General features: G+C 41.8%; 1 protein-coding gene across 1 annotated transcript; it reads right to left on the reverse strand.

Moving 5' to 3' along the window:
• Positions 1-618: 618 nt before the first annotated feature.
• On the reverse strand, positions 619-18,598 carry LOC110487994 (glutamate receptor, ionotropic, N-methyl D-aspartate-associated protein 1a (glutamate binding)). Its single transcript, XM_021559932.3, has 7 exons — positions 18,435-18,598; positions 9,967-10,356; positions 9,162-9,274; positions 8,519-8,719; positions 7,600-7,728; positions 7,067-7,210; positions 619-5,526 (listed from the first exon to the last, which is right to left on the reverse strand). Exons 2-7 carry the CDS (start codon positions 10,331-10,333, stop codon positions 5,377-5,379), a joined length of 1,104 nt encoding a protein of 367 aa, XP_021415607.3. The 5' UTR covers positions 10,334-10,356; positions 18,435-18,598; the 3' UTR covers positions 619-5,376.
• Between the last annotated feature and the right edge of the window lie 157 nt (positions 18,599-18,755).

The raw sequence follows: 18,755 nt of genomic DNA on the forward strand, positions 1-18,755 counted from the left end.
TGTTACTTGCTATGCACCATATGTATCACCATATATTCTCTTGCCGCTACTTCCTATACATATATAACACCACGTGCTTTTAGTAATGGCTGCAGACCATGTAGACACTGCTCTTATAAATGCCAACAGACAGCTGCCATAGTTTTTTTTATAACAAAATATTTTTAATACAAATTAATTTAAATTGACTTACTGAAATTCATTAGACATGTCCCTCAGAGGTTTGGGGATCATGTATTTTCCCCAGGGCAGCTCTCAAAAAAAGTCTGGGCGGGTCCACATCCTCTTTGGTCAGAAGGGAAATCCCTTACGCTTTCCCACTAGGGAATGCGGCACCGATACCCCCCTCACAGACCTTCACTGGGATGCTACACAAATGGAATTACTGATCCTGTTCGTTGACGCCAAATTGTTGTTGAAAGCCTATCTTTACCAAGCACAGGCAGGAACCAATGATTGTTTATGACACCAAAAGGCAAGACGACCATTTGAAGGCTGTCTCTTCACAAAGTAATATTTCCTCCACATGCCCCTTCCACACTAAACAGCTTTTAATACAAGAAGTGCTTTATGGCTTTAGCATCAATCAGAGTGTTTCAAACCACACACAACAGAAAAAAGTGTATAGCTCTTTTAATGAAAAACAAAGAGTAGTGTAAAGGAATCCAATTCCAGTTCATTTTAATGCAAATTTACAGTGCAAACATAACTACAAAGCTCCAATTTACTCGATACACATCAAACCACTAAGGAGTTGTATTATACAGTGTACAAAACATTAGGAACACCTGCTCTTTTCATGAGCGAGTGCCCAGATGAAAGCTATGATCCCTTATTGAGGTCACCGGTTAAATCCACTTCAATCAGCGTAGATAAAGGGGGGAGACAGGTTTAAGAATGATTTTTAAACCTTGAGACAATTGAGACATGGCTTGTTTGTGTGTGCCATTCAGAGGGTGTATGGGCAAGACAAACGATTTAAGTGCTTTTCAACGGGTTATGGTAGTAGCTGCCAGGCACACCGGTTTGAGTGTGTCGAGAACTACAACGCTGCTGGGTTTTTCACTCTCAACAGTTTCCCATGTGATTCAAGAATGGTCCACCACCCAGTGCACATCCAGCCAACTTGATAACGGTGGGAAACATTGGAGAGAACATGGGCCAGCATCCCTGTGGAACACTTTCGATACCTTGTAGAATTGAGGCTGTTCTGAGGGCAAAAGGTGGGGTGGGGGGGGGTGCAACTCAATATTAGGAAGGTGTTCCTAATGTTTTGTACACTCAGTGTATATACACATTTACTTAGATAAACAGAAACATTCAATCAAAACAGGGCCGTAGGTAGCACAACAATAACACTTCTATTGTTATGATTATTCTTCGTTCAACATGACTCAAATAAACAGCTAGTGCCTGCCCAGTGTGAAATCACAGCACATGCAACAATAGGGAAGGATCGTGCAACAGGAGTCAAATTATAACTCAATCTGAGATATTGAAGACTTTGATGTGGTTTTCAAAAAATTGTATTCATTTTAGTGGATGTAACTTAGTGTATAGATTCAATGGAGAACATATCAACAGATTGGTCAGCATTGGCAGTAGTGGAGTGTTAAAACTAAGAAGGTGTTCTCTAGTGACTAGTAGTCAAAGTGATTCTGTGTTTCCAGACTCTCCTTATTCTACCTTCAAGTCTTCCAGTGTATACACAAATCCATGTTCAAGCAGGAAACCTCACAGAATATATGCCCCTCTGCGTCCCATGCATCATTCAGAACAACAGAAAAGTGTGGTGTCCTGCTCATTTACTTTCAACTTCACAGCAGCCCTGCCTTCTATAGCAACTACAATAAATATATAATTAATAACTTATCCTTCAATCTCCATGTCAGTAAAAAAAAAGTGATATTTTTCTAACAGCGCTGTATAAAAGTGTTCCGAAATTCCAATACCTAAACATTTCACATTAGTAAGAATGGAGAGAAGGGGGGAAAAAACAACTATTTACTATACATGAAGACAGACAAATGAGGAATTAGTAAGGACAAGCGAAAAGTAAGAGGGAAAACATTTATCCAAAAGGAAGCCAATGGGACATTCCACATTTAGCTTATACAAAAGCATCTCAATTACCAACCTTCCTAACATTCAGAACATAAGGGGGGGGGAAAAACATTATCATTCCATTAATAATATTTTCACATACAGTACTAGTCAAAAAAGTTTGGACACTCCTACTCATTCGAGGATTTCTATTTATTTATACTATTTTCTACATTGTAAAATAATAGTGAAGACATTAAATAACACATAGGGAATCATGTAGTAACCAAAACAAGTGTTAAAACATATCAAAATATATTTTACATTTGAGATTCTTCAAAGTACCCACCCTTTACCTTGACGACAGCTTTGCACACTCTTGGTATTCTCTCAACCAGCTTCATGGAGGTAGTCACCTGGAATGCATTTCAATTAACAGGTGTGCCTTGTTAAAAGTGCATTTGTGGAATTTCTTTCCTTCTTAATGCATTTGAGCCAATCAGTTGTGTTGTAACAAGGTAGGGGTGGTATACAGAAGATAGCCCTATTTGGTAAAAAACCAAGTCCATATTATGGCAAGAACAGTTCAAATAAGCAGAGAAACAACAGATCATCTTTAATACATGAAGGTCAGTCAATGTGGAAAATTCCAAGAACTTTGAATGCTTCTTCAAGTGCAGTCGCAAAAACCATCAAGTGCTATGATGAAACTGGCTCTCATGAGGACCGACAAAGGAAAGGAAGACCCAGAGTTACCTCTGCTGCAGAGGATATGTTCATTAGAGTTACCAGCCTCAGAAATTACAGCCTAAATAATTGCTTCACAGAGTTCATGTAACAGACACATCTCAACATCAACTGTTCAAAGGAGACTGCGTGAATCAGGCCTTCATGGTAAAATTGCTGCAAAAAAACCACTACTAAAGGACACCAATAGGAAGAAGAGACTTGGTTGGGCCAAGAAACACAAGCAACGGACATTAGACAGGGGAAATCAGTCCTTTGGTCTGATGAGTCCAAATGTGAGATTTTTGGTTCCAACTGTGTCTTTGTAAGACGCAGAGTAGGTGAACGGATGATCTCTGCATGTGTGGTTCTCACCATAAAGCATGGAGGTGGTGGTGTGATGGTGCTTTGCTGGTGACACCGTCTGTGATTTATTTAGAATTGAAGGCACACTTAACCAGCATGGCTAGCACAGCATTGTGCAGTGATACGCCATCCCATCTGGTTTGCACTTAGTGGAATTATCATTTGTTTTTCAACAGGACAATGACCCAACATACCTCCAGGCTGTGTAAGGGCTATTTGACCAAGGAAAGTGATGAGTGCTGCATCAGATGACCTGGCGTCCACAATCACCCAACCTCAATCCAAAGGAGATGTTTTGGGATGAGTTGGACCGCAGAGTGAAGAAACAGCAGCCAACAAGTGCTCAGAATATGTGGGAACTCCTTCAAGACTGTTGGAAAAGCATTCCAGGTGAAGCTGGTTGAGAGAATGCCAAGAGCGTGCAAAGCTGTCATCAAGCTAAAGGGTGGCTACTTTGAAGAACCTAAAATATATTTCATTTGTTTAACACTTATTTCATAGTTTTGATATCTTCACTATTATTCAACCATGTAGAAAATAGTAAAAAATAAAGAAAAACCCTTGAATGAGTAGGTGTCCAAACTTTTTAAATTTTATTTTTTTATTACCCCATTTTCGTGTTATCCAATTGCTAGTTAGTCTCGTCTCATCACTGCAACTCCCGTATGGACACAGGAGAGACAAAGGTCGAGAGCCGCGCGTCCTCCAAAACACAACCCAACCAAGCCGCACTGCTACTTGACACAATACCCACTTAACCCGGAAGCCAGCCGCACCAATGTGTCGGAGGAAACGCGTACACCTGGCGACCATGTCAGCATGCACTGCACCCGGCCCGCCACAGGAGTCACTAGTGCGCGATGGCACAAGGGCATCCTTGCCGGACAACCCCCCAATCCGGATGACGCTGGGCCAATTGTGCGCCACCCCATGGGTCTCCCGGTCGTGGCCGGCTGCGACAGAGCCTGGACTCAAACCCAGAATCTCTAGTGGCACAGCTAGCACTGTGATGCAGTGCCTTAGACCACTGCGCCACTCGGGAGGCGTGTCCAAACTTTTGACTGGTACTGTACATACATTATTATTCATGTCTATTAGTGTTGTACATCCATGTTAACAACACAAACGATATTCACATATTGTGGAGTGGGTTAGAGGTGCGCACTCTCGCTTTAATAGCTTGGAGTTTTGGTCTTTGTACTGGTTAGCAATGCTTAGTGATGGCATCAGTTTATATATATATATATATATATATATATATATATATATATATATATATATATATATATATATATATATATATATATATGAGGGAGGGATGGGGAGAGGGCTGCTTGTTAGTGAGGATGGAGGGAGGGCAGCGTGGTAGTGAGGATGGAGGGAGGGATGGGGAGAAAGTATATATATATATATATTAGTGAGCATCACAGCCATACACTCCCCGGGCATGCCTAGAGAGAGCTGGTTAGGGAACTAAGCGTCATATACATTTCACACAGAACTATGTACAGCTACGTAACAAGCAGGCTAGGAGAGGTATCCCTCTGGAGGGTTTTTATTCATCTATTCAGCTTATCTCAGCTGTTTCAGGTGCCATGCAGAGTTCATTTACATTGGCAGGAAAACAAGGGAACACCAGAGGAGGCGAATATAGCAGGAAAGGTGTTGTTTCTAGGTTTCTTCCTTAAAAAGCGCTGGCCTGCATCACAGCGTGGCTTTCTCTATCAGATAGCATATCACTCGCTCTCTCTACAGTGCTTAATTTACAAGGCAAGGAAGAGCGCCAAAATCGCAGAGGACAGGAAAGTTCTATAGAATTTGTTCAGCTAATGTTGTTCAGAAGTGATTTACTAGTTAGCTACCATATCTCTGTAAGTAGAAGCAGATTGCCAAGGAGGACCGAACAAGCAGAAAGCATAAAAACAAACAAGGAATGTTAAAAAGAAGAAGGAATAACTTACAACATACTTAAATAGAACTTCAAATAAATAACTTCAAAAATGTGCCCTTCTTTGCTGCACTCTATGGCAGGCCTGCTGCAATAGGTGACAGAACCCTTTTTTCTGTCACCCAATTCGTCTCCTGAAGGGGGTGGGATGATGGCGGGGAGGTGTAACAGACAAATTGGAGGGAACCTCAAAAAGTGGAACAGATCATGCAAAAAGATAGCGAGGGGAAAAGACCATCATTCAATCCTTCTGGCTGCCTTCCTCTCCCTTTCCTCTAGAGGGCGTCGCTCCATCACTCACGGGAACGGCCCACGATAGCCAGGATGTAGAGGAAGATGTTGATGATGTCTGTGTAGAGGTTGAGAGCAGCAAAGATGTACTCCTCTGGACTCAGAGCCAGCTTCTTGTTGCCCAGGAGGAGCTGGGTGTCCACAGCCAAGAACTACAGCCACACAGAACACGGAGAAAGGAATTATTATGGCAAGAGAGACATTCAATCAGCCAATCATGTACAGCAGAATTGTAACGCTGTGCATACAGATCTGAGTAGGTACATCACATGGATTTTCAGGTTAGGATTCATCCCCTTATGCTGATGTTTTTTAATGCTTCATATTCTTATAACCACAAAAGTTACTAGTGATGTTCTGCCATACTACATTAGCCTGAAATCATCAGACTATTCTGAATAAAATATAATGTTCTCATCTTTAAAATGGTCTTTCTTCATCCCCACTCACGTTAATATCTCTACCATATCCCACAACCAACCATTGGAATTCATCCCTCGCATCTGTCTATCTCTACTAGGTGTTATGTCACCGCTCTATTCTTTCCTTCAGGCCACTGGACTAACTTTTCCCCCCCATCCTCACTAACACGCTGCCCTCCCCCCATCCTCACTAACACGCTGCCCTCCCCCTATCCTCACCAACGCGCTGCCCTCCCCCTATCCTCACCAACACGCTGCCCTCCCCCTCCACCCATCCTCACTAACACGCTGCCCTCCCCCTCCACCCATCCTCACCAACACGCTGCCCTCCCCCTCCACCCATCCTCACCAACACGCTGCCCTCCCCCATCCTCACTAACACGCTGCCCTCCACACATCCTCACTAACACGCTGCCCTCCCCCCCATCCTCACCAACACGCTGCCCTCCACACATCCTCACTAACACGCTGCCCTCCCCCCCATCCTCACTAACACGCTGCCCTCCCCCATCCTCACTAACACGCTGCCCTCCCCCTCCACCCATCCTCACTAACACGCTGCCCTCCCCCATCCTCACTAACATGCTTCCCTCTCTTTTTACTGCCTTGTTTAAAGGTGAATGAGAGCTTTGGGTGAGTCTGACTAGTGCCCATAACTGACTGATCGCATCAGCAAGGTCGTTTTTCCACCTTTAGAGTTTCCAAAATGTAACCATGTTTTTTTTATACATTTTTTGTTTCGTTCTCACTTTTCCACACAAAAATCTGAAATTATCCCAGTTTGCAGGGAGAGCAGACTGGGCTCAGACAGAGGTGGAAAACCTGAGGCCACCAGCAGCTGCGTGATAATCCGGTCACATAGCCAAACAGTTGGACTCAGTCAATTCCTGTCCCGCTGAGCTTTGATTCTGTTAGAGCTCAATGGGTATAGCCCAATGACTTACATATACACACACAAGAAAGGCAGCGCTGTGTTGAAGACAGGGTTTATATACACATCCTTGGTATAGCCCTGTCACAACCCTGTCATTTAGCAACCATCCCATATGCACCATAACATTGATTATAATGACAGACATCCCTAGTAAACAACACACCATTTATACAAAAATTTGTCCTGATAGTCAACCATGCCACATTTACTTATTACACTTTCACAGGTCACACAGTGGTGTGGATGAGGCGAGAGCCCCCCTTAAAACATGAAGCCCTGAAAAGTGCCATATAAATGCAATACATCATTAAAATTCAGGCGAGTTCCTCTACTTACGCAGGTGAAGAGCAGGGCTCCCAGGGAGGCGTAGACGATGTGGAGGATCCTGTGGCGGATGAAGATGCAGAGGATGGAGAAGAGCAGCAGGACGATCAAACACACAAACAGAACGCCGCGGCAGGAAGTGAAGTCATACTTGCTCTGGATTAGGGGAGAAAACAGGGAAATTAGGGATTGTCAAGGATTGTTATTGTCCCAAGAGGGAGTTGGGGTTAAAGCCCCCGAACATTCCTCAATTCTCAAGGCTATGCCATAGTATGTGATAGTAATAGTGACAGTATGTAATAGTGATAGTAATAGTAAGTGATAGTGACAATAATAGTATGTGATAGTAATAGTGATAGTATGTAATAGTGACAGTATGTGATAGTAATAGTGAAAATGAAACAAAGGCCATGGAGGCAGAAAAAGACTCCATAATATCATGGTTTACAAAACCGTAAGTGTGATACTGACAGCAAGGTGGGAGTCAGGATGGAGTGTGTGTGTGTATACGCGTTCATGCCTGTGTGCATGTGTGTACTACTGACCTGTAGTGAGAAGAGGACCACGGTGAAGCAGACCACAGCGGTGATGCCCACAGCCATGATGACAGTCTCCGTGTCGTAGAAGCTGGCGATCATCCCCACCATGTAGGACAGACTCAGGGTCAGGATGGACTAAGGGCAGACAACAACGTCAGTATTACAACCACAACATATCCCTCTCATAATGTTATATAACTAATATATAGAGACAAATCAGGTCATCAATTGTATTTAAAGCCACAATATGTAACCTTTTGGGCGACCAGACAAAATTTACTTCCAGATGTGAGTTATAGATCTGTAATTCTCATTGAAAGTAAGTCTATGAAGTGGTAGATCTGTTCTATGTACACTATTTCTATGCTTCCAGTTTTAAAGTTTAGTTTTCGGTTTTGTACACCAGCTTCAAACCGCTGAAAATACAATATTTTGGGTTATGAAAATGAATCTCTACACTATATTTGCTTAATGTTTTCCATATAGAACCTGAAATTAGGCAAACTTTTAGAATTTTAGCAACCAGGAAATGAGAGTGCTTTTTGCATAGTGCACCTTTAATCAATCTAATCTGTGTTTCATCGCTTCGTTGATTTCACGGTTTTATAAAACGCGACAATATCTATCTTGACAATATCCATCTTATATTTGTAACTCTAGTCTAATATCAATATCTACCCAATTCCAGCAACACTGTCCCAAACCAAGACCTGAAACATTAACAGATACATAGGGTTGATACATTTAGACAATGCATCTATTAGAGGTTAAAAGACAGAGTCTACATCCCAAATGGCACGCTATTCCCTACGTAGTGCACTACTGGCACCCTATTCCCTACATAGTGCACTACTTTTAAAATAGAACACTACATAGTGAATAGGGTGCCATTTAGCATGCAGCCAGAGTCAGGGTGGGGCTGTACCAATGCCATCAGGTTCCAGGGGTGTTTGCGACGGAACTCTCCACAGCAGCTGAGGGTAATGAGAGACACAAAGAAGATGGCGTAGGACACGTAGTACGTCCAGGGGTTACGCCGCACAAACAACTTGGCATCGTCCACAAAGGTAAAGACGGCCACGAAGGAGAAGGTGACCATCAGCTGAACGGTCAGCACCAGGAACACCTAGGAGGAGGTGGAGAAGGTTGGACAGAGATGTTATAGGACTGTCTCAAGAAAGATATTCAATAACTATGACAAAGTGTCAGTCAACATTGGATATTGAAATTCAAGTTGAATCATTCCTGGTTAGATTTGTGAGGGAATTTCTTTATTTTGAATAATAGTCAAAAACATGAAAATAATAGCAGATCATTGTTTTATTCATGAAGTTTATTTGGACATGGACAATGTACCTCAAAAACATACAGTACATCTCAAAAGTGAGAAGTGATGCGTTGCACCATTTATTGATTTACATTTTGCACCAGATTTAGCTAAAAGCTCATTTATATCTGAATAACTAGGAGCTGATAGAATGGTTTGGTTTCTATCTCCTCCATTCACTCAACTGACAGCATGTTATTCTGTTCTCATTCATGCAGTCCCGTCCCCTCTCCTGTCTCACCTTTCTGATGAACGCCTGTCGGATGCTCTTGTCCTCAAAGCCAGAGTTGGTAAACTCCTCGTTGTCGTAGTAAGACGGCGGCACGTCCCCATGGTAACCGTCACCCGCAGAAGCTGAAAACCCCAGACAATAACAACAATAAGGACCAAATAGCAACCATGGGTTTAATCACTACAGGGGTGAGTCTATTGGCAATCAAATGCTTGTAGATTGTGAGACTACTGAATGTGTTGTTTTGACACGGGTCATTAACAGGGTTAGTTCTATATAGTTGTTGATCAGTCAGTCAGTCAGTCAGTGAGACAGTTTAACCTCAGGAGGATGATATGTGTGCTTCTTCAGCACACTAGGTTGATGGACAGTGAAAGACACAGGCAGCAAATTCTCAGGGTAATTATACATCCATCTAAGTGGAAAACCAAACAGTGATCTTAAGAATTTCCAAACCTGCCTTTCAAATGGAAAACTGACATAAGCAGGAGTGAAGACTGGTAACAGAATTAATTTAACTGTACCTGAGCACATTGCGTTTGGCCCACTTGGATTAATGATATATGACATGGGCATGAGTGTTACAAAACATTTAAGTGTAGAAATAATGTGCATGTTAGCCCAGGTCTTGGGACAGTTTTGCAATCTTATAGCCATTTAAGCATAGAATGGAGGTAAACCCAGAAGAACCAGAAAGAGTGTCTAGAGAGCAACCTTTTCCTAGATTCTCCATGACACCATATGACTGCTCTTCCAAACATAAATCATGTGAAATATCTCAAGCACAGCTACATGTCCACTATTGTCTACTCACTGTTGGGGTCACCAGGGAACCCTGGCTGTGCAGGTTGCTGGTAGGGCACTGTGGGGTAGGGGCCCTGGGGATAGGGCATCTGAGGGTAGGGTCCCTGTCCAAACCCAGGGCCTCCCTGGGGAAACCCAGGCTGACCATAGGGTGCAGGTTGACCATAGGGTGCAGGTTGACCATAGGGTGCAGGTTGATCATATGGTGTAGGCTGGCCATAGGCTGCAGGCTGGCCAGGGTATGGAGCTTGCACTGGAGCCGGGGTGTAGTTGGGAGGGGCTATCCCGAACCCGGGCTGGGGCGGTCCGTAGACGTTGTTGTGGAGGGGGTTGTTCTCCCCCATGACCCCGGGGTAGCTGTTCTTGTCCTGAGACATGGTCTGTTTCTCTCACTGGCGGCCTGAGGAACAAGGAAACATGAAAAGAAACCTGTATGGAATTCACAGGAACAGACCACTGTTGGGTGGGACTTTACATTTGAGATAACATGACAACTTAGATTAATTATGTTTGACAGCTTCAGCATTAAAGTTCAACAGACACATCTTAGGTCAATAATATTACGTATTTTTCTTCACCTTGCTTGTTTTACTCCCTCCCTCTAAAAGGAGGCACCGGAAAAAGGTAATGATAGTCTTTGCCAGTGTGGCCAAGACCGTGCTAAGATTCAAACACTGAATCTGCCTGATTACAAAGCTGATGAGAACACTGAGGAAGCTGGCAGACAAAAGGCCCAGGCAGCAGCCCAGTGATTCTTCCTGAGAACACCCAGACAGTTCACAGTCACATACCCTCGATCAACACTGCTAAGCTGCTCAGTCAAGTCTGCTCTCTGCAATGTACAGGAGGCAGGGCGAGAGAGGAGGCATTGATGACATGAGTTGAATCAAGCCACATTAAACACTGTCCAATGACTGGCTGTTCTTGAATAGGCTAGGTGATTCTGTATTGTCAATAGGATTCTCGGTAAACTGAAATGGAAGGATGTAGAATGACAGACCGCTTTGTCCACGTCTAGGCCTAATCCAAATAAAACACTCTCACTGGAGAGAACACTTTGTGACCTGTCACTGTCATGATGTTTTGTTGTGCTTTTCATCCACTGCATTGTTACACCACCACCAGGTCAAACTGGACTACAGTGGAGGCTGGTGGGCAGAACTAGAGGAGGACAGGCTCATTGTAATGGCTGGAATGGAATTCATGGAGCGGAATCAAACATGTGGTTTCCATATGTATGATCTGTTTGATACCGTTCCATTTATTCCATTCCAATGAGCCCGTCCTCCTACCAGCTTCCACCTCAGCACCAGCCAGTATGCTATTTAACCAAACAGTGTTTAGGCTATGGGGCAAAACAAAAAGAAAAGTTCAACTGCATGTTAGCCTATGAAGCTTGTTTTGCAAACATCTTGAAGACCCAGTTACCAGTTGACTGAATAGGACCTGACGTGTTTCACAAAAATACCTAGATGAGGAAAGACGGACCATCCACACAGTCCTTCAGACTTTCCAGGAAACGGTACAGTGCTTTCCCCTAAAAGCTTTCCTGCACCAGAGCACAGCGTCACCACGGACCCAGGCAGGAGGTGTGTTGGTAATTAAATGCATTATTAATCTGCTTCGGTTTAGTAGGAGACCTGGTCTGAGTCCCAAATTGCACCCTAATCTCTAAGCACTATCTAGGAAAAAAGGGACCCACCCTTGAAACACTTGCCTTACTACAGGGGTGTGAAACTCAATCAGCACAAGGGCCATATTGAAAAAAAAAAAAGGAATTCACAGGTCAGACAGTTTTTACACACAAAATCCCATGCCTATAACTGGTTTTATTTGAAAAAAAGATGGCCCTTTATAATTCCACCTACGTACATGGGATGCTGTATATAGCATTAACATATTAAAACAAAAATAATAAATAATATCTGTTCAGCCTTTGCTGCTATGCTTTCAGATGTGGATAATATGCTGTCACCCTAATCAAAAAGCATTTAATAAACAACAAAAAAATGAAGCTATAGGTTGTTAAACATTTAAACTTATAAAATGTTTTAAATTTTTTTGCACTGCATGGATCACCAGTGCGGTTGAATGCAGTATTGCTGTATGGCGTTCTCAAAATGTATTGCAGTTTATTAGTCAGCTTAGGATACTGCTCAAATGTTGCTGTAATAGGCCGACATGTTTGTCCTTTGCATGGTGTTTTGTTGCAAGTTTAGTTTTTTGGTTATTCATTGTCAAGCTGAAGCCAGACTACAACATTTATTAGCCTAGCTATGACATGTGTCTGTACACTTTCCATCTGCTGTGCAAGGTAAACGAGACACATGATAGCGGAGCAATTGAGGTTGAATTCACGATGCCTACAAGTTTAAACTTTTGGTTCTGTAGAAGATTCAGTCAGTGCCATTAGTGATGATATGATACTGCACACTGGCTGGCTCGTGTGTGGGTGTGGCTGGGTCTGAGAAAGGGTGTGTGTGTGGCAATGCACTGCCGTTTGGTGTTGGCAGTGCATTGCTGTGACTTGTAGTGCAGCACAGGCTATATGGAAGCGGAAAAAATGAATTGACAACACAAATAATTGCACGGGCCAGGTAGAAATGTGTCCAGGGGGCCTTGTGTTTGACACACATGCCCCCCTCCTTCACTCTACAGGGTCCCTCAGCCATCTCAAGCTCGCTCCATTCTATTGTCCTCCTTTAATACACATTTAAAATGCAGGTGGTCAGAGCCAACCACATTTTAAAAAAATGCATAAAACTGTATGGCAGGTTTATCGAGTGATTTGTGGAGACACTTCTGGTTGTGTAACTTAGCCTTTTGTATCCCTAGACGGTAGCTTCTGCACAACAAGTTCCCCTTGGCTTGTACAGTCAAGTCCACACACACACACACTAATCCTGTCTCTCTCACACTCAATCGGATAAGCAAGGGAAAGCAGAGGGGCAGATCACATCACTACAGCATCTGGGGCCACATTGAATAACAGTAGAATTATGTAACACCTGACTGTCCCATTTCCCCTTGGTGCCAAAGCCTGCATATCTCCCAAATGGCACCCTATTTCCTATAGAGTGTACTACTTTTGAACACAACCCTCTGGGCCCTGGTCAAAAATAGTGCACTAAAAGGAGAATAGGGTGCCATTTGGGACGTAGGCCCCTGCATCCCGATATGGTCTCTGCACACTTGCTTGACCATTGGGGACTCGACCCAGATGGGTAACATTCATTGGCATCTGGCTTCACAACATTCCCCTACCTGTCCAGTACATAGCTATTTCAATTACCTCATACCACTAGAATCGACTCGGTACTGATATTCATATACATAACCATGTTATTTTCTACTTTGCATTGTTGGAAAAGGACCCGTAAGTAAGCATTTCACTTAGTCTACACCTGCTGTAAACGAAGCATGTGACAAATACAATTTGATCATAACAGACTACAATCCTTATCTGACACAAGCCATTTTGACTGTTCCGACAATAATAATTGCTTGCTGACAAGGTAGGTACAGAACCCAGCAGCAATTCCTGTAAGCTTGATCCATGGGCTGTCTGAACTCACCTCTCTGCATGTCTGAATCAACAAGAATGTCTGGGACTGAATAGTGGCTTTGCGGACAGCACAAGCATTCCATGACACCACTCTTTTACATCTACATTTTAGTCATTTAGCAGACGCTCTTATCCAGAGCGACTTACAGTAGTGAGTGCATACATTTTCATTCTTAGTCACGCACTCCCCTTCTCACACACACATATATATACAGTGGTATACATATACAGTGGTTTCAGAAAGTATTCACACCCCTTCTCCAATTTGTTTGTGTTGCAGTCCGAATTTAAAATGGAATAAATAAATATTTTTGTCATTACTGGAATACACACAATACCCCAATATCAAAGTGGAATTATGTAAAAAAAAATATATATAATTATAATAATTTCAAAACAAAGACCAGGGAAGTTTTACAATTCATCACAAAGAAGGGAACCGATTGGTAGATGGGTAAAAAAAAAGCAGACATGGATATCCCTTTGAGAATGATGATGTTATTAATTACACTTTGGATGGTGTATCAATACACCCAGGCACTAAACATACAGGCGTCCTTCCTAACTCCGTAGCCGGAGAGGAAGGAAACCACTCACGGATTTCACCATGAGGGCAATGGTGACTTTAAAACAGTTTAATGGCTGTGATAGGAGAAAACTGAGGATGGATCAACAACATTGTAGTTACTCCACAATACTAATCTAATTGACAAAGTGAAAAGAAGGAAGCCTGTACAGAATAGAGATATTCCAAAACATGCATTCTGTTTGCATCAAGGCACTAAAGTAATACTGCAAAAAAATGTATGTATGTATGTATATATATATATATATATATATATATATATATATATATAGAGAGATTTTTTTTATACAAATGTTACATTTCTTCCACTTTGACAGAGTATTTTGTGTAGATCGTTGACAAAAAATGACAATTCTACCCATTTTAATCCCACTTTGCAACAACAAAATGTGGAAAATGTCAATGGGTTTTAATACTTTCTGAAGGCACTGTATATTTACCAGTAAACCAGCTCTAGGAAATAGCCCAGAGGGGAGCACACAACATTGCTTCTAGCTAATATCAGAAACATTGATCAAGAACCCATCTGAGGTGCCCATGTTGTGATTGACCAAACCCATGTAACAAAACCGATTAGGTAATATTCTAAGAAAATGCTTAGTCACTTCCAGGGGCCTGACAGTGAAAGGAAAATTACACGTCTGTGTCATGCAAATCTAATTTGAAAACTAGTCAAATTGTCAGCGCTGCAGTATGCTTAGGCAAGCTAGCTAAATAGGATGACTAAAGACAGTACAGTATGGGGAGCAGAGATAACATTGTCTGACTGGCTGGATGCTACTGCCTGAGCAGACATGAGATGACTAAGGAATTAAAAATAATCAAGTCATAGACTAAAAACAAAGTAATATTTTATTACTTCATAGTAATTTCCTATTTTTCTATTGATGTCTACCCAATGTGGACCAGACAGTGACAATGGAATATTTTCAATATTTTGGCAATTGAATGTTCACTATTTTTGACTTTGACATTTTATGTACTCTGATAGTCAAGGAATAGAGACTATAGGAGTCAGATAGGGGGGAAAACTACAGGCCTTGTAACATAGTAATCTCCCTGCTTTGGTGGTTCCTGATTGTAAAAGACTCAGTGGAGGTGATATTGGACAAGACAGCCTACTATGTAACAATTAATGTACTTTCTCCAGTGGTATCCATTCTTTGGTGTTCACTGCTCACTGATTGTAAAGGAATGGAGACAACGTGGGACAGATGAGCCTATCCCAACCAAGCCTATTGTGTAACAAGGCCGGTACTTTCTCCTCTCTCTACTCTTTGGCTTTCTCTGACAGTGAAAAGAATGGACTCATAAAAACTTGAAGTGGTTTGAGTAGTTATTTCCATGGCTGCTATAGAGATTCAGTAATGTCTGGACCCGATTCAATCCCATCACATAGAGCGATGGTGCTTGACTACAAAGCAGAAATATCCAGGAACCTATTAGCAATTGCCCCATCTTTCTCATCCTTAATGCTACCGGAAAGAATGGGAGATTAATTAATTGTATTTAGATCGTGCTTTAAATGTAATGCACTGAAGAGTTCTCAAATGGCAAGCCAGGAAAGGGAAGCGTGCATGTTCACAATGCAATGCATGAAAGAGTCAAATTAAATTTGCTCCACATAAGACTAACACAGCTTATGTCCAGAAAACAGCATGCATCCCCAGAACACAGAGAAGGCCTGAAAATCAGATGGGCAGACATTTCACTATCATGTTACAGGAATATTTTACTGTTCAACTGCTAGGGCTACGCCATAAAGGGAAAACTATCCCGTCTCAATTATAAACCGTAACTACTGGCTGGGACAATACCAGTATCGCGATACTTGTTAGTATTGTTGCAAGGAAACAAATCACAAAGCAGATTTAATATCCTTAGGAAAACAGTACCTCCGGGACTATAACAGTATCGCAATACTCATTAGCAGAGGTGTGGACTTGAGTCACAAATTTGATTAGTCTTGGACTTGGGACTCAACTTTGACTTATCTGGCCAGGTTTTGTAATGTTTTGTCAAACATTTTGTGGCACTCTCCATGGATTACCCTCCACACAGCCAGAGACAGTAGCCGCAGCATGCACAAAAACCTGCAACAGATTGGCTAGTAAAACGCACACTAGGCCCTCTGATTGGAACAGCAATTTGTCAATCAAGACAGGTCGGGTGAGATAGTCTAGTGGTTCTCGTTTTTATTTTTTTATTTTTTTTGGGGGGGGGGCGCAAGTGAAACTGAATGGGGGGGAAAAATACATATTTTTATTCACATTTTAAAATAGGCTACACATACACATACATATAAAATGTATTATATATAGCCTAAACAAAAAAAACACCTTTGCCTATTTTATTTGCTTTCTAATATAGGCCTACGTTACTGCACCAAATGAGTCTCAAAAATCTCATCTGTGCTTCAGAACCAAAAAGTTGCGCGTCTTGATTGTTGAACAACGCCCAGCCATCAGCACCGGCATGTCAAGGAGGGCACGCATATCCAGATTAGAGACCCAGAAAGCACTCCTTGCCTGACAAAAACTGAGTAGGCCATCTAGATTAGCCATATAAAATACAGTTGAGAAACGTACTACCGAGGCATCTTTACCAGAACAATAGGCTACTGGCTAGATGTCTTTAGATATCTTCAGCAAAAACAAAAAATGCAGGTGTAAAACGCATCAAGCAACAATTACTACAGTAGGCCTACTGGTCTTTTGTTATGTCAAAATGGCTTGAAATATATTATTCACTTATGACGGTTGCATTTGGAATGAGTTAAAATTATTTTTTTTACATCAAAATATGTTGTAGACAAAATAATGAAAAGGGCTTTCTGGTATCCTCAATAAATAGACTAAGATTTGTAGTTGAACAAGAAATTGCATGTATAGATTTTTTTTCTTCACTTGACTTGAAAAAGCTTGACTCGGCACTGAGAATGGACAACTTGGACTCGGACCTTGTGACTGGAGACTTGCCTGTGACTCGAATAATAGGGACTTGGTCCCACCTCTGCTCCTTAGTATAGTGGCAAGGAAACAAAGCGCCATCGTTTTTTAAAGGACCAAAGAGTTTGATTTACTTAGTGTTTTCATTTTTGGCCATGGAAAAATTATCGCGATACTGGTATCGTCCCGACCATAGTAAAATAACGCATTTATTGGGAGAAGATTAATAAAAAGCCCTAAACAGCCTGTGGTGGGAACAGCAAGTTTGAGTTATTTTCTTGTTGAGCTCAATTCAAGACCTTGAAAATGATGAGGCTGAGTATCAGGCTGCTGATTCACATTCCTAGAAATAGACAAATATTAAACTAAATAAACTAATGGGAATATTCTGTGTGCATTCCAACAACGTAAACAATTGGACAGTAGGCCTTTCTGAGTATTAAAGCCCACACTGACTGGCACCTTCTTTCCAGCTAATTGGCTGCAAACAAAGGAAATTGAATGTAAACACTGATAGCATCCCTATTTGCCTCATAATAAAAACTTGCTAGTTATTAAGCTATACATAAACAACGCATCCGTACATTACAACCGGCAACCCAATCCTAGCTTTTCAATTCGCCCATCATATCAGTGTTGTACATCCATCCACAGGCCTGTACTACGATGTGCATCGTATCAGTTGAATGCACCTTGCCTCCGCTGACTGAATAAATTATCAGATGGGCCTTCTCGTTTACAGCGCTCGTTCCCAGATGGCGATTTTGTTGTGTAGACTTACCTATAGCAAATGCCTCCCAGACAGTGTTGTCATTCATTAATGCTGAATAGTCTAGATGAAAAATGAGCATGTTGTCTGCGCTCGTACCTCACTCTCAGTTGCTAAACAAGCCCGTGACTGCGGGAGACGATTGTTAGTTAGCTTAATAACGTTTCATTAAAGAAAATAGTTTCGTTTCGATACACAATAACAAAGAATGACAAGCTAAAACTGGTAATATTATGTTAGCGCATGGGGGAAATAAAGACGTAGAAGATGTAGCTCACTATCTAGCTAGTTATCCATTCATCATTTCGACAAAGTTGTACAACAAGCCTTGCACGCCTCGCATTGTCAGTTTACCAGTTCATCTTTTTAGCAAACCGAACTGTCTGGCATTTTAGCACCACCCAAGTGTTGTTATCCTACTTAGAGTCAAAGACTAGATGCGTTATTTTAGCTAGTGTATCTTAGTCAATGTGTTTGTTCATGTTTTTAGTAAACAACGACTGGGCATGACATGTTCAGTCAGCTACGTTAGCCATATGCTAGCTACAGCGTTTACTGCTAAATGTATTTAGACGCAATTGAATCATATCCAAATAGAAAGCGACCTTACCCTTCTTAAACAGTGTAATATATTAGCCACTGCAAAACCCCGTTGATTTGACGTTTCGCTTTCGAAACCCAGCTATTTCATCTGATGTAAATGTCCAGTCATCGGTGAACAGCTTTTCCCGCAACAGTGAGCGCTACAGTAACTGACGTCATGTGCTGCTGTTTGTGGGATTTCATACAGTCATTGGTGGAAATCACCAATTTCTACTGATAAGGGCTATTTAATTGATAACAAATTGCTTACACTATATTGAGTCTACTGTAATTTTGATGCCCTTACAATATGACTAGAGTCATGTCTGAAACATTGATCCATACATTT

The sequence above is a fragment of the Oncorhynchus mykiss genome, chromosome 30 (genome assembly GCF_057628025.1).
Source record: "Oncorhynchus mykiss isolate SJ-2025 chromosome 30, ASM5762802v1, whole genome shotgun sequence".
Taxonomy (NCBI): Eukaryota; Metazoa; Chordata; class Actinopteri; order Salmoniformes; family Salmonidae; genus Oncorhynchus; species Oncorhynchus mykiss.

Bases quoted from the DNA above. Each gene is read 5' to 3' on its own strand.
- LOC110487994 (XM_021559932.3), bottom strand. From the start codon at position 10,333: ATGTCTCAGGACAAGAACAGCTACCCCGGGGTCATGGGGGAGAACAAC. The intron at 7,729-8,518 runs GTACAGCCCCAC...GTCTGCCCTTAG, and splicing joins CCTGGAACCTGATGGCATTG to TCCATCCTGACCCTGAGTCT. The intron at 7,211-7,599 runs GTCAGTAGTACA...CCCCTAATCCAG, and splicing joins TGGTCCTCTTCTCACTACAG to AGCAAGTATGACTTCACTTC.